Source organism: Salmo salar, chromosome ssa29 (genome assembly GCF_905237065.1).
Source record: "Salmo salar chromosome ssa29, Ssal_v3.1, whole genome shotgun sequence".
In the NCBI taxonomy this organism is placed as follows: domain Eukaryota; kingdom Metazoa; phylum Chordata; class Actinopteri; order Salmoniformes; family Salmonidae; genus Salmo; species Salmo salar.
Window position 1 is genome coordinate 9675523 of NC_059470.1, and position 14748 is coordinate 9690270.

General features: G+C 41.8%; 1 protein-coding gene across 1 annotated transcript; it reads left to right on the forward strand.

The window, feature by feature from the left end:
• Nucleotides 1-3458: 3458 nt before the first annotated feature.
• On the forward strand, nucleotides 3459-11762 carry shha (sonic hedgehog signaling molecule a). Its single transcript, XM_014180670.2, has 3 exons — nucleotides 3459-4102; nucleotides 7861-8122; nucleotides 10116-11762. Exons 1-3 carry the CDS (start codon nucleotides 3794-3796, stop codon nucleotides 10808-10810), a joined length of 1266 nt encoding a protein of 421 aa, XP_014036145.2. The 5' UTR covers nucleotides 3459-3793; the 3' UTR covers nucleotides 10811-11762.
• Nucleotides 11763-14748: the final 2986 nt, after the last annotated feature.

Sequence of the window (14748 nt, forward strand, 5' to 3'; positions counted from 1 at the left end):
TGTTCTTGTTGTCAGCTGTGCTTCCAGTGGACTGGTTGGTTCCCTCGGAGCCCAGGCAGCAGCACAGCCTCCTAGTCGTCTGTACAGGTTGCATTATTCATGGCCTCCAGTCTGCATTATTTACATTGCTTACCATTTTTACATTTCACACATTTAGTTACCAATTTACAGGGAGACCTTTTTCTCTTCTCCTCGTGTGATGGAGGTAATGTACCCAGTCGGTTCGTTGGCACAAGACATCATGGCGTCAGCCACCAGGGCAGAGCGGAGGTGGTGGTGGGTTGGTGGAGTCTGAGGGTAAGGGCTCCACCTGCCTCACCAGTCCCCACCACACCGTGTGGCAATCCCTGTGGTTTTGAGGCACCTGGGTGACATCACTGGCATGTCTGCCTGGGTCTACATCTCAGAGTAGTGATACCTGAACTCCTGTTCACTGCCTGTGACCTCAGCCCGAGCACTGCCCTTGGTTTTTGGAACGTCTCCTGCAGCTGCAGGCTAGTCCTCCCTGTGTTTACTCAGGACTTCCACGTTGACGGCTGCTGAAATGTACCTACTGCCGAGACAACTGAGATTCTCCTGTCACTCTGGAAACAAAGAACATAGAGGCATTTCAAGGGTGTGTGCACAGCTATACGTAGATAATCAAGTTATTTTTCTTGTACTCTGAACAGAGGGGGACTCTCGGTTTGGCCTGACGCTCTGCTAGCTAAACTGGTCATCTTTTGGCAAGGGTTTCATCATGTTCCTGCGCACATTAAGTGACATGTAGCCACCTGTCCTAATATCACCTGCCCTAAGCTGGCATGAGCCTGGCACGTGCCACGGACACAGGGCTGGCAGTGCTGGAGGTCAGCCAGGGCAGGTTTAAATTAGACCTAACCCGTCTCTCCTGTGGTGGCAGGATCTCCCCCGCTCTCGTGCCACATACAAATATAGGTTCATCATAACTATTAATATTTCTGCATGATCACTATGATATGGAATACCAATGTTAACCAATAGTTCACCCAGAATACATTATTTTTTACTTATAGCCATTTTTAAGAATAATCTCCAAATGCTAAGTAATCCATTGTTTGTTCGACCCAAATCAGCACCTCCTTACTGAACAAAGGGTTTTGTGATTACATACAAAGCTCCTCCCATTAGACTTTTAGTCAACCAAGCCCCAGATTTTTTCCCCTGTGATACTTATTTATGTAGTAATATGCATATGCAGTATCAGAGCAGAGAAATACTACAATTTACAATATGAGCTTTTCCAGAGCAACTTACAGTAGTGAGTGCATACATTTTCAAACTGGTCCCCCGTGGGAATCGAACCCACAACCCTAGCATCACAAGCGCCATGCTCTACCGACAGCCTCACAGGACCACTATTGCTTCTACAACGGTCATTCACTGTGGCAATATCTTAAAGGTCTCTGCTAATGTTTTCTATTGTGTCAGAACAGAGTGGTTCACTCATTACCAAGTCCTAGATAAGGAGTTTACTTAGGTAAACCCAGAAAATATTGATGAAAGCAATCTAAACAGATCACAATCTCTTTGTGAAGCTCAGATATGATCTGCCATACAGCATCAATTGGATACTGATGAACATTATATGCATACATTGAGTTTTGGTCATCTCCAGAAGCAAAAAAAAGGAATCATTATCCGCAATGGGGCCTGCTAACAAAGGCCTGACCATCGAGGAGCAGAGGCAGAGCGTTAATATGTCTCCCAAGACAAACAGACACCATCTTTGAGAGCGGTCCTGCAAACGTGTGAAGACAAGAGAAAGTAAGACAATTAACGCACATACCTCGCCTGCTGCTATGGGCCAGTGAATACAGTGGTTACCATGGCTTAATCTGTCAATGAAGTGGACTTTGGGGGACAAGCTTTGTGGTCTGATCCCTGGCCCAAACAGACAGCAGCGTGTTTGTGTACACTTGACAAGCCATTTCCAATAACCAATGGCCCAGGATGTGGAGGAAGGAGAGGCCTGGGATAACAACCTCAGAACACCCCAAGTCTCTTCCCCCAAAACACCATTCAAACCAGGACACCTTTTTATGCTGATCTGGTTTTATCCATATTTTGGGGATTATGGTTCCATTCATTTGGGGGAATTTATTAAGATAGGCCTAAACATAATTATATTCCATAATAGGCCTGGATGTTATTAGTTAGGAGAGAGACTGAATAATAAAATATGTTTAAAAGTTTAAAATTCGTTTTTAAATGTTTAGTGCTAAGGAATTCCCTTAGTTCCAAGGCTGAACGTCTGACCCTATAGGCTTATATGCTTCCACACAACATATTTGTTGGCCTATTGTAACAATAAAGAAAATGTAATTCAACATTTGTATTAAAAGGTGTTACACAAAGTAACAGAAAAGTGTTGGCTACTCTTAGAATTTGTGTTTGCACATGGTATTGCAGTGTCGTTTCAATAATTACCATTTGGCGAATTTTGGAAAGGCTCATGTACAGCGCGCATTACGCATGTATCATTAACATAAAATTTGAATTTGAGTTAGACCTAATTTGCCAGTTTTGTCCATTTAAAAAAAGCCTGCTTCCTTGCAACGCTGTATCTGAAGAAAAATTGGATGGTGGCTCTTAAACGTGAAATGCATCCACATAGCATATGTGTGCTCCACGGCCAATGGCAGTGTCATGCGCATTGATATGTTTTATTTATTTTTATGCAAGAAAATAAACGCAAGGTTTTTCACATAACATAGGATGTTCTCTTTTTATGCAATATCAGACTGAAACGCAATTTGTCCTGCTACTTTCTGTTCTGACTGAAAACGGGTCTAAAATGCTTAAACTAAAATGAGGGGTTTCGTGCCCGAGTCAAATTGTATAGTTGGATAGGTGTGCATGCATTAGTTTAGTCTAAATTATATTTCCTAATAGCTGTTTTAAAAAGGTTTATTTTTGTTCTCTGACCCGTCTAGTTTCCAACCAGCGGCTATGAGATGCAATACTAACACTGGGCTGTATGGTTAACCAATTGTACAACTTCTTGACAACTTCTGGCTTATTCATGCAGCCTTTCCACCCAGACACTCTAACATAGACGTACTCTTACACAGTGAGGAACACCCAGTCAGTCAGAGACATGCGCACCGGTGCGTGCACACGGATTTTCAAGCTATTTCCCACAAGTGGGGAGTCAACGTGTACCAAAGTTTATCTAATAATTCTAGACACAACATTCGAATCACCCACACTAAGTCAAATAACATAACAACATAGGCCTATAGGCTACTAGGTGGGTTTTCATCAATTGGTTCGTTTCAGGAACAGAGGAAGAGAGAGAGAAAAAAACTGCAATTGATGTTTTCCCATGGAGTACAGCCCCTCCCCTCTAACCCACCCTTCAGGTGGAAAAAAATCTTGAAAGATTGTTTTACTCTTTGTGGGATAACATCAGAAGGGTTTGTCTGGGCGAACCAATCAGGTCCCTCCCTGCCATAGATCGGTGCTATAATACATAGCAGTAAAAGCGGTCTGCTCGCACAAGCGGCTGTAGCTCGACTACGCAGAGATTCCGTGGCTAATTTTCTCACTTTTTACCCACGCAGCAACGTCTTTCCTTCGATGTGTTCCGTTATTCTTTTAAAGAGGCGTTCATTTCCGCACCTGCCACGGTAGTGATCGGGGGGCACGGTAGCCTACAGACGAACTAGAGGAGGAGACAAGGACATTGTGGAAGCAGCGGAGCGAGAGGCAGGAGAGACAGAAACCGCCGCCGGTTGACAACATACTGAGGCTCCGAGTAATTTAGATTTTTATGGACGAAATGCTGCTGTTGACAAGAATCGTTCTGGTCGGGTTGATCTCCTTGTCCTTGGTGTCCTCTGGGATGGGTTGTGGACCGGGCAGGGGCTACGGGAGGAGAAAACATCCGAAGAAGCTGACACCTCTTGCGTACAAGCAGTTCATCCCAAACGTCGCGGAGAAGACCCTAGGGGCCAGTGGAAGATACGAAGGCAAGATCACGCGGAACTCCGAGCGATTTAAAGAACTGACTCCCAATTACAATACTGACATTATCTTTAAGGATGAAGAGAACACCGGTGCGGACCGGCTCATGACTCAGGTAAAACGGATACATGTTTTAATGCGGTGCATCTTCTAGCACACTGTCTAACACAACCTTTCACATAAGGGTGAAGATTGCGCACCACAAATAAGGACATATTTAGGTCTCGGGTCTGTTCTTTTCAAAGCAGATGTGTGAAAAGGTTGCGTTTCAATCTCAGAGCATTGCACTTTTGATTAGGTCCTGCATGGGTAAGGCTTTCATAATCAACCCGGAGACATGACTTAGGCTCTACTGGCATTTCGGTAAGACGCCCGGCCTTCATGATTGTGGCAGTTTATTTGAAATATTTATGTGGTTCTCTCTCCACATATCTATATTTGTATCAAGGCCTTGTCTTGTACAGACGCACACAGGCTGTTTATGCATTAGCCTACTAGACATCATTTGGATATTCAGCTATCGCACCGTTAAGATTTAGATGACATCTTGTCTTAAATCTTAATTTCAGTCATCTGATCTGACATCTATGACTATAGCAGCGGTGTTGTTTATGCGTGGTTGGCGCATTCAGATATATTCTTGCATAATGTTATTCACCCTTTCGCAGTATAGTGTTTATCGGCGCGGGAGACTGACATTTCTTTGAGAATGTTCTGAACACTGTCTCTACTTCATAAATGGGTGGGCCGCGGCCAATTAGTGCAATGATATAGCAAGGCGCACCGACTGCGTCTTGCGTAATGCATTTGCTTTGGAAAGGCTAAGTGGCAAATAAGCATTGTGGTTTCTGTGAATCAGATTTCCCTTAGCCGAATGCTAGTCTGTGATGTCTTCATAAGATTCTGGGTGGCTAGCTTTCATGCATTGTCCATAAAAATATGGGTCAGAAATGCACAGTCTGGATAGCATGTCTCGCGCCCATAAGGTTACTTGATTTCCAGCTACTGTTAGGCTAAATTGGGTGTTTATTACGCTTATGCCGCACTTGCTGTGCTGCTATTTTAATAATAACCGAATTACTTCAGTCCGGCCACCTTAAAATGCGACTGAACCTGAAGTAGTGTGATAGAGGTGCGCGAGCCGGACTCCCTGGACAGTCTACAGCGACATGGGCACGAGCTCTGATTAAATATTCACCCTGGGTGCAGTCTCAACATCTCTCTTAAACGCTCCCTTCCCTTCCTCTAATATATACGTTATCACACTTTAAATGGAGGCTAGAGTGAGATTCAACCATATATTCTGTCTATAGCCCTCGGCCACTACCCGTTAAAGCTGTGGTTGAACAGGGAACTGTGCCAAGGACTCTGCTTTTTGGACACACCATGCGCGTTCATCTCCATTTACCTGCCTTCTTTATCGATCTGAATAGAGTAGAGGATGTATTTTGGGTTTTGTTCTGTTATCACTGCATAAACAAATGCGCAAAACCATAAAAAAAAAAAAACATGAATTCCATTGTGAGTGACAAAATAAGATCATTGCTCTCTGTTTTGTGCTAGACTGTAATTCAAAGAAAGGACATGTTTGCATTAGATCAACCAGGCAAGGCAAAGGAGGCTCATAAACATAGGCGGGGGAATTTGAACGCATGACCTTTGGTCAATGAGAAGAGGAAGCATAAACAAAGTTCAGACAAAACATGTATTAAGTATGGAGTGCTCAGTATTTAATTGCTGTTTAGTGGCGCACTGCGTAGCCCTAATGTATAGATGCACCTGCAACAACAGCACGAGTTAGAGATAAACCAACGTTCTATCTGAATAATATTTAGAGCTAATGCTTAGCATCTAGAATATGTTTGCCATCTTCTATATTGGATGGTTGTTGTGCGTAAAGGTCAATCCAGTGGGCTGTCGTGGGGACCGCGCGGACGCTCTGTGGGTGCACAGGCGCACTGAAAGTTATAGGCTATACGATCGATTCCTGGAATAGTCTCACTGTTGTTTAATCAAACTGTCATTTCAACTGAGATTAAACGTGTGTCTGTTGTGGTTTCCTAAATGTAAATAAAAGTCCAGTTAAAGTGATGACAACTCATTTTGAGTGAGCGGCTTAACCAAGCCGCTCCATCAACTACAAAGACAAGTTCGTTTCGAGGAAAGTTAATGACGTCCTCGCTTTACAGACATTTTTTTAGCGCGCAGCCCCCGAAGAGTCTGTCGCGAATAAAAACATCACATGGTCGTCTGTAGCAAGCACAGCTTAATGTGAACGGAATATTGCCACGCAAACGAGGCGATATTGAGACGGACCAGTGGGTTGTTTGCACTGACAGGTAACTGATAAGTGTTTCCTCTAACCAATTTATTTGTGAGAAGGTTAAGAGGCAGGCTGCGGGCTAGGCTTGTTGAACAACTTTAGTCTGAGCACAAAGCGCCGCTGAGGGATCCTGCTGGGCTTCACGGTGGCTGAACATAATTTGGCTTGATTTGCGGCACACGACTCAATGAATTAATAAATAGTTTAGTCTTCACGGCTCTTGACTCCGGCTATCGTACTCAGAATGTTTTTTTCATCCACTGCATGCTACAAGTGCGAGTATAATGTTGGTTTGTTTTGACCTCTCGCAGGAAAGACCGTTTAGGCTAATTGAGATACCACTGGTAGACTAACCTTATGACCAGCATGTCTTGGGGATCGTTGCCTACAAACGGAAAAGAATTGTGTGTGTGTGTGTGTGTGTGTGTGTGTGTGTGTGTGTGTGTGTGTGTGTGTGTGTGTGTGTGTGTGTGTGTGTGTGTGTGTGTGTGTGTGTGTGTGTGTGTGTGTGTGTGTGTGTGTGTCCACCTCCAGTTGAGTAGTCCTGTCACATCCCAAGAGCTGTGGCGACAAGACTAATTCAACTTTCCCTCTGGTTGCGGTGAAAATACGCTTTTGGGATGTTTTATTTTACATAGGCCCTATTTGTTAAATGTGAAGAAGAGTTGTCTTGGAGAAGGCCAAGCATCTCACAAAGGGTCCCGATATAGGTTAGGAAGTGCAACGTTCCAATTACAGGAAACTATTTTATAACTCAGCTATTTTTGAAGATTATCCTCAATATCAATTATTTATTCAAAGAAAACACACATCTTAGCCTACTAAAGATTCTTGGTTTCATTAAGTGATATATTTTTCTCATTCTAATGCGTTTTTAATATGTCATTAATTACAGCATTTCGTTTTTATTGGAGTCTATCACATCTTATATAATCTTGGGAGAGAGTACAATTAGGCCATTGAGCGGTCGCACCTGTCCAAGGACCAGATCTATATATTTTAGGCCAGTGAAGCGAATGCAATGCCTTATCAATTTTTCATCACAAGCTTCTCTATCTGAGATGTGCCCCTCTGACGCTGCTCTTCACGCAGAACATTCGAGCTTAGGTAATTCAAACAAACCATTCACATGGTTGTGAGTAGGCATATATCCCATCACATAGGCTATATCACTCCATACAACATCATGATGGACGGTATTGACTGAATCTCAGTTGACGTTTAGTGTGGTGGAATCTTGGAGATATTCAGGTTTACCAGATGTAATGAAATGTTAACTATTTAATGATTTGTACTTTGGAAAGACCATTGAAGACCTTGAAATATAGTAAAATGGCAACTCTATAGGACAATGGTTTTGGCCTCGAACCATGCATCTACAAAATCGCCCATACCTTCAGGCATTGAATTAAGATTATGAGCTTAATATCATAATATCTTCATTTATTACTTAGGCTTAAGGTCTGATACACATGAAAGGGTATTAGCATCTAGTGAATCGTGAATTTGATATATCTTAATAGACAACTGGTCCATTTTCCTTTCCCCAGAGATGTAAAGACAAGCTGAACTCCCTGGCTATCTCCGTCATGAACCAGTGGCCAGGGATAAAGCTCCGCGTCACCGAGGGCTGGGACGAGGATGGGCACCATTTCGAAGAGTCCCTACACTACGAGGGAAGGGCAGTGGATATCACGACCTCCGATAGAGACAAGAGCAAGTACGGCACGCTGTCCAGACTTGCAGTGGAGGCTGGATTCGACTGGGTCTACTACGAGTCCAAGGCCCACATCCACTGTTCTGTCAAAGCAGGTAGGGTGTCAAGTTAAGAAGCCGTTCGTCACCATCACTGACATTAAAAACGAATGTGAATGGGAAAGATGGTAATAACAGGGAATATAGCCACCCGCCCTCCCCTTCAAAGCATTATTATGTCCGATTTAAACTCGCACATTTAGCTTGTCTAAATTCCAGTTACTGACATTAGCCTACATCAAACCCACAAAGGAAGTTGCACGGACGTCGTATAAAGGCCTATTTCTCACCGATGAACGAATAAAGTTATTGATGATAAAACGTTTTTTTTTTTTTTTAACAATATGCTACTCCAGCTAGACAATTAATCAACATAGATGATTGGATAGAAATAAACAACGTTTCTATAAATAAATAAAAACGTTTCTAGGATATTATCTGATGCTTCCTCGTTAACCAACCTTCAGCTCTCCACAATGTGTCCTCGCGCTATTCACTTGTTATACCGTGATCTCTTATCCTTTCATCTTAGGCCTATCAGTTATATTTCTTCCAGATTTATAGGCCTATTTAGATTTCAAATAAGTAGGCCTACTCCATCTTTATAGTAGTTGTGTTGTGTATGGGTCATTTCCTGTTCCTGTTTAATGCATAGACCCTACCAGACTTTTTTTTCATGATCTTTTATTGCCCCACACCGTCTCTTAGATGGAACCACGACCTTATATTTTCACAAAATCTATTCCCACACTCATAAAATGCCTTGACCTATACTTTCATGTTGTGCCCTGTTCCTGTAAGCTAACTGATAGGCTATGGACTCCAATATCATTGCACGCCAAGAGAAGGCTATTCGAGTTAACTAACCACATTACAGCTTTAGAATGTGTAGATTTGTATTATTTTCCGAACGAATCAATCAATTCTAGGCCTATGTTTGGATCAGTGTTAGCCATCCAAAATGTAGATGAATTTTACCAAAGTACTTCAGACAAATCTTTCGGGTTGATATCATCTCTTTGAGTTTCCTAAAAAACATATGGAAATCGACTCAGCCCTATTCTTCCTGAAGAGCACATTTGCGTTTTGAATTGAATGGAACATCAATTTAAAATTCAACACACTCGTTTGGACATCATATATTCCGTGTCATTAGGGGTCATGTGACTTTACCAAAGGGATTTAGACTTACAAATGTTGAACTCGTTTGGGGCAAATCTAGTTTTCAATTGTCACCTTATTTTCATGCCACGGAATCTTAAAATAAGATTAGATCCAGAAATTCAGAGCGGGTCGGTTCTATTCTGTGGATGTGTGTATTTACTGACAGTGTGATCCTGGAGATCGGAATGTAAAGAGTTCTCCAAAGGCCCGAATTATTGTCATCAAGATTGACAACAAAGCGGGGGGAGAGGTGGTAAAAAGAAGGGACATTGATGTTGGTCGACTGCAAGCATTTAGAGTCTTGGCCCTCATTTAAATTCAAATCTGCATCTTGAGAGGCTTGGAAAAGTGGCTCCACTGGGTAAATAGTCTTTGCGGCGCTCATGTTTTTTTTCTGAGAGTACTAGGCTATGTGTGTGAATTGTCACATAGAGGTTTCTGCACCTGAGCAAATATGGGAAGAGAAGCTGGGAAAGGCGCAAGTGTTCTTTTCCAAGAATGGCTCGGTCCACAAGCTGATTTAGAATGACAATGTTCGCTCTTTATTGGTTTTTAATTAACGTCAACAGACCCAGGGCTTTCGGTTTTCTCATCTTGTGCAACAAGAAGCAGCCAATAGGTCTACGTTAATGTGTGAAGGGGGGGTAATGTAACCTATAGGATATTGATAAATGCGCCTAAAATCACAATTGTCATTCCTCTTTCCTTTAAAAAGTATGGATGGAGACAATAGGCTTATGTGACAGTGGTTCATTCATAGGCAGGCCCATGCGCTATATACATATTCCACAGTGCTGAGCTCAACTCGCCCTGCTCTCATGGGTAAATCAAATAATTGATGGATATATATTCACAATCACTAATACAATCTCTTCTATTTCAACAGAAAACTCTGTTGCTGCCAAATCAGGAGGCTGCTTCCCAGGCACCTCTTCGGTAACTCTCAAAGATGGAAGCAGGAAGGCAGTGAAAGACCTCAGAGTTGGCGACAAAGTGCTGGCAGCCAACAGTGATGGGAACCTCGCATATAGTGACTTCATCATGTTCGTGGACCAGGACTCTGCAACCAGAAGAGTGTTTTATGTGCTAGAGACTAAAGAACCAGCCCAGAAAATCATCCTTACTGCTGCACATCTGCTCTTTGTGGTCAACAACTCAACGGATGATCTCCACAGCATGTCAGCAGTATTTGCGAGCAAAGTCAAACCTGGACAAAAGGTGGTCGTCTTTGATGATTTGCATAGCCAACTGAAGTCGGTCACCGTGGAACGGATTTACACGGAGGAGCACGAGGGGTCATTTGCGCCTGTGACGGTTCAAGGAACCATCGTGGTAGATCAGGTGCTTGCGTCATGTTACGCGGTAATTGAAGACCACAATCTAGCGCACCTGGCGTTTGCACCTGTCAGAATGAGCTACTGGCTGTCCTCGTTGCGATCCCCGAAAGACTACTCCATGCCCAACGCCACCTTACACGAGGACGGAGTGCACTGGTACTCCAAGATTCTATATCAATTAGGAACGTGGCTCTTGGATAGCCACGCGCTTCACCCACTGGGGATGTCAATAAACTCAAGTTGAAACCTCATATGGAAAAACAAAATGAGACTAATGTAGAACAATAAACAATAGTAGAATAAAAAAAAGACAGGCCCCAGCGGAGTTGGGATATTTATTTCAGTGACTTTTACATGTGTCCCTTTCAAAGAATGAATGGAGCCTTAAAAGTTTTATTTGAATAATTTATTCTTATGTGAACTAGCTGGTATCACACGGATGGATTCTAAAACTGTGTGACCAGCAAATTGTGCAGAATCTATTTTTGTATATCTCAAGTAAACCGCAAAGAAAAAGAAGACCATGTAAAAAGCAGCAAACTTCTTGACAGGTTGCAATGTTCTGTGCATATTATGTGCAGCTGACTGTTATATTTTGGGGATAAACAAACTTCGTGGGGGTCCATAAATTATATATTTTTATACACAGAATTGTAAATTAGATTTTGACAGATCGTTACCGAATCACATTTCGTTATTTGAAATAGTGTAAGATACGAGAATATATTTTAATTTAAATAGTTGGGAAACGACTTGGAAATCTTGTACTGTTTTGTTTATTATTAAGAAATCAATTATTTTGGAAACGTTTCGTTTAAGTTGTCAGAGTGGGACAGATATTCTGCCTCGTGTATATTTCCTCTGCTTTTGTTGTATTTCTTTTTTCTATTTCTTTGAGAAAATGTGAAATGCACATTCTGACAATTCAGTAACAGTATAAGTAGTAGCCTATAGAAAAAACGTTTCGTTTAATAAATGAATAAGTAACTCCTGTAAATTTACTAAAATGTATTTTTCTTTTCATATTTTGTAATAGGGAAATAGTTTTATAGAAATTACATGCGGCATATGCACAGTTTGGATAGTTTATAGCGTTCCAGTTAACTTTCATAACAGGGCGATGTGTCAAAAATGTCTAGAGTTTATTATTTATATGTTTATTACAAAATGATATAAAGAAAATATTCAAACCTGCAGTTGTTACATGTCTTTTTCTAATAGCTCTTGGAAATTGACATTCTGGGTCCATAAGGGAACATAGACTACCAAAATTAAAATCAAAATTCGAACTGTTGCTTCAATTGCATAACTTTGGCGCAAGTCTCCATGCTTGTGTCAAAAATGCGAGTTAAGCGCGTTTTTTACTCAACCCATGGAATAGTTTGGTGTTTAGCTATGAATACATTAAATGTGAAGTTTAACGTATCGAGATAAAATTGCAGGAATTCCGCTCTGCTTTGAACCGCATAATGTCTGCTTGTGAAATGTAGAGACCCCATGTCAAATTTAACGAGGTTAGCCTTTCGCAAATAACTTCTGAAAAACTTACAGACAGAACCGTGTTTGTTAGCCCTAAACCTGCTTGAAGACTCTGTGAGCAATTCCATTTACAGGAAACGTAGTTAAATCAAATATTTGCTCAATGAAGAGCTCACTGCCACATAATACACAAATGCCTGTCCATCCAAGGAACAGCGACTGTTGCGCTAAGATAATGGCGCAGTATTCCAAGTCCTGCTGGATGCATGCCCACCAACGCATGGAATACGGTCTGTATTTACTTCACACATTATGGTCATACAAATGAAAGATAAGCTGGCAAATGATTAAGCTTCTATTTACATTTGAGTAATTCAGCAGATGCTATTTTCCAGAGCGATGTGCCTTTCCTCAAGGGCACATCGACAGAGTTTTCACCTGGTCGGCACGGGAATTCGTTCCAGAAACCTTTCGGTTACTGGCCCAGCGCTCTTACCCGCTAGGTTACTTGTCGGCCTAAATCTATTGAACGTCTGTGTTCTGGTCATCACGAACCATTCGATTATCGATACACATCAAATCCATTTGATTTTAACTCAACAAAGTGAAAACGGCGGCATCAAGTCAATCTGTTAACATGTACAAGCGCGACACCATGTGGTTCTGGCACTTGACATGTTTCCTTACTCAGGCGACAGAGCAAGAGGGCGACACAAGCATCAACACCCATGACGTTCTATCTAGGGTGCAATTGTCTGAACGTTCTTTAACCTTCCAATTAAGAAGTGACTAGACAAAACGGACCAGCAGCAATAATAGGAACACCACTTTTGGTAAATTGGTAGGATGTCCCAGAAGACAATACTGTTGATGAGATTGCTGATGCTAAATGTTTGGTCGTGTTCTGTAAAAGGCTCTAGCTGGGAAAGTGGTGCAATGGTATTGGACACATAAAATATTACATTTATTTGACATACAGTGCATTCGGAAAGTATTCAGACCTCTTGACTTTTTCCAAATTTTTTACATTACAGCCTTATTCTAAAATTGATTAAATACATTTTTTAACTCATCAATCTACACACAATAACCCATAATGACAAAGCAAAAACTGTTATTTTTATTTCAGAAAATGTATTAAAAATTAAAAACAGAAATACCTTATTTACATACGTGTTCAGATCCTTTGCTATGAGAATCGAAATTGAGCTCAGGTGCATCCTGTTTCTATTTATTATCCTTGAGATGTTTCTACAACTTGACTGGAGTCCACCTATGGTAAATTCAAATGATTGGACATGATTTGGAAAGGCACACAAATGTCTATATAAGGTCCCACTTCTGCAGCATAAAAGGTCCAACTGAACACAATGCCCTCCATCATTCTTAAATGGAAGAAGTTTGGAACCAGCAAGACTCTTCGTAGAGCTGGCTGCCTGACCAAACTGAGCAATCGGGGGAGAAGGGCCTTGGTCAGGGATGGTCGCTCTGACAGAGCTCCAGAGTTACTCTGTGGAGATGGGAGAACCTTCCAGAAGGACAACCATTTCTGCAGCAGTCCACCAATCAGGCCTTTATGGTAGAGTGAGCAGATGTAAGCCACTCCTCAGTAAAAGGAACACGACAGCCCGCTTGGAGTTTGCCAAAAGGCACCTAGAGGACTCTCAGACCATTAGAAACAAGATTCTCTGGTCTGATGAAACCAAGATTGAACTCTTTGGCCTGAATGTCAAGCGTCACGTCTAAAGAAAAACTGGCACCATCCCTACGGTGAAGCATGGTGGTGGCAGCATCATGCTGTGGTGATGTTTTTAAGCGGCAGGGACTGGTAGACTAGTCAGGATGGAGGGAAAGATGGAACGGTGCAAAGTACAGCAAGATCCTTGATGAAATCCTGCTCCAGAGCTCCCAGAACCTCAGACTGGGGCAAAGGTTCCCCTTCCAACAAGACAACAACCCTAAGCACACAGCCAAAACAACGCAGGAGTGGCTTCGGGACAAGTCTTTGAATGGCCCAGCCACTCAAGGACAAAAAAAGAATAAGGCTGTAACGTAACAAAATGTGGAAAAAGTCAAGGGGTCTGAATACTTTCCGAAAGGACTGTATACATCAAATACACACCCCAGGTAAAAGGTAGTTAACACTTTACATGAAGGGGGTATGTTTAAGGCATTTATAACACCTTTATGTATGTTGCAGTAGCATTCATACAACATTCTTAACACATTTATTCATTCATAAGTGGTCTTCAAAATAAAACTCAGTTTTTATTTTAATACAAAAAGTTATGCTAGTAGAAAAATCTGGTGGGAGTAAGCCAAATGGTTATTGGTGTTACTGGCTGGGTGGGTTAAAGTCTTGGTCTTCTAAAGTCTAGGGCTAAGCATTAGTTTGTCAATCTATTACAAGTCTTCAGGTCTCAGTTAAGATTGCTTAGCACCACATTTCAATGGCAAACAATTGCTCAGGTGGCATCCAGGCATCCAGTTCAATAGTATTTAAAATCTTTCAAATACTGTGAGCTTTCCCATGAGCCTGACCTGAAGTGCCAGATGGTCAGGTGGGGTTTTCACTTTTGGGACTATTCCATTGGGCCAGGCAAGCTCAATCAAGCACAGCTAGCTTATATATTTAAATATTTACACTGAACAAAAATATAAACACAACATGTAAAGTGTTGGTCCAATGTTTCATAAGCTGAA

Excerpts from the sequence above, each read along its gene's own strand:
- shha (XM_014180670.2), top strand. The coding sequence starts at position 3,794 with ATGGACGAAATGCTGCTGTTGACAAGAATCGTTCTGGTCGGGTTGATC. Across the intron at positions 4,103-7,860 it reads CGGACCGGCTCATGACTCAG|AGATGTAAAGACAAGCTGAA; the intron begins GTAAAACGGATA and ends TCCTTTCCCCAG. Across the intron at positions 8,123-10,115 it reads CCACTGTTCTGTCAAAGCAG|AAAACTCTGTTGCTGCCAAA; the intron begins GTAGGGTGTCAA and ends CTATTTCAACAG.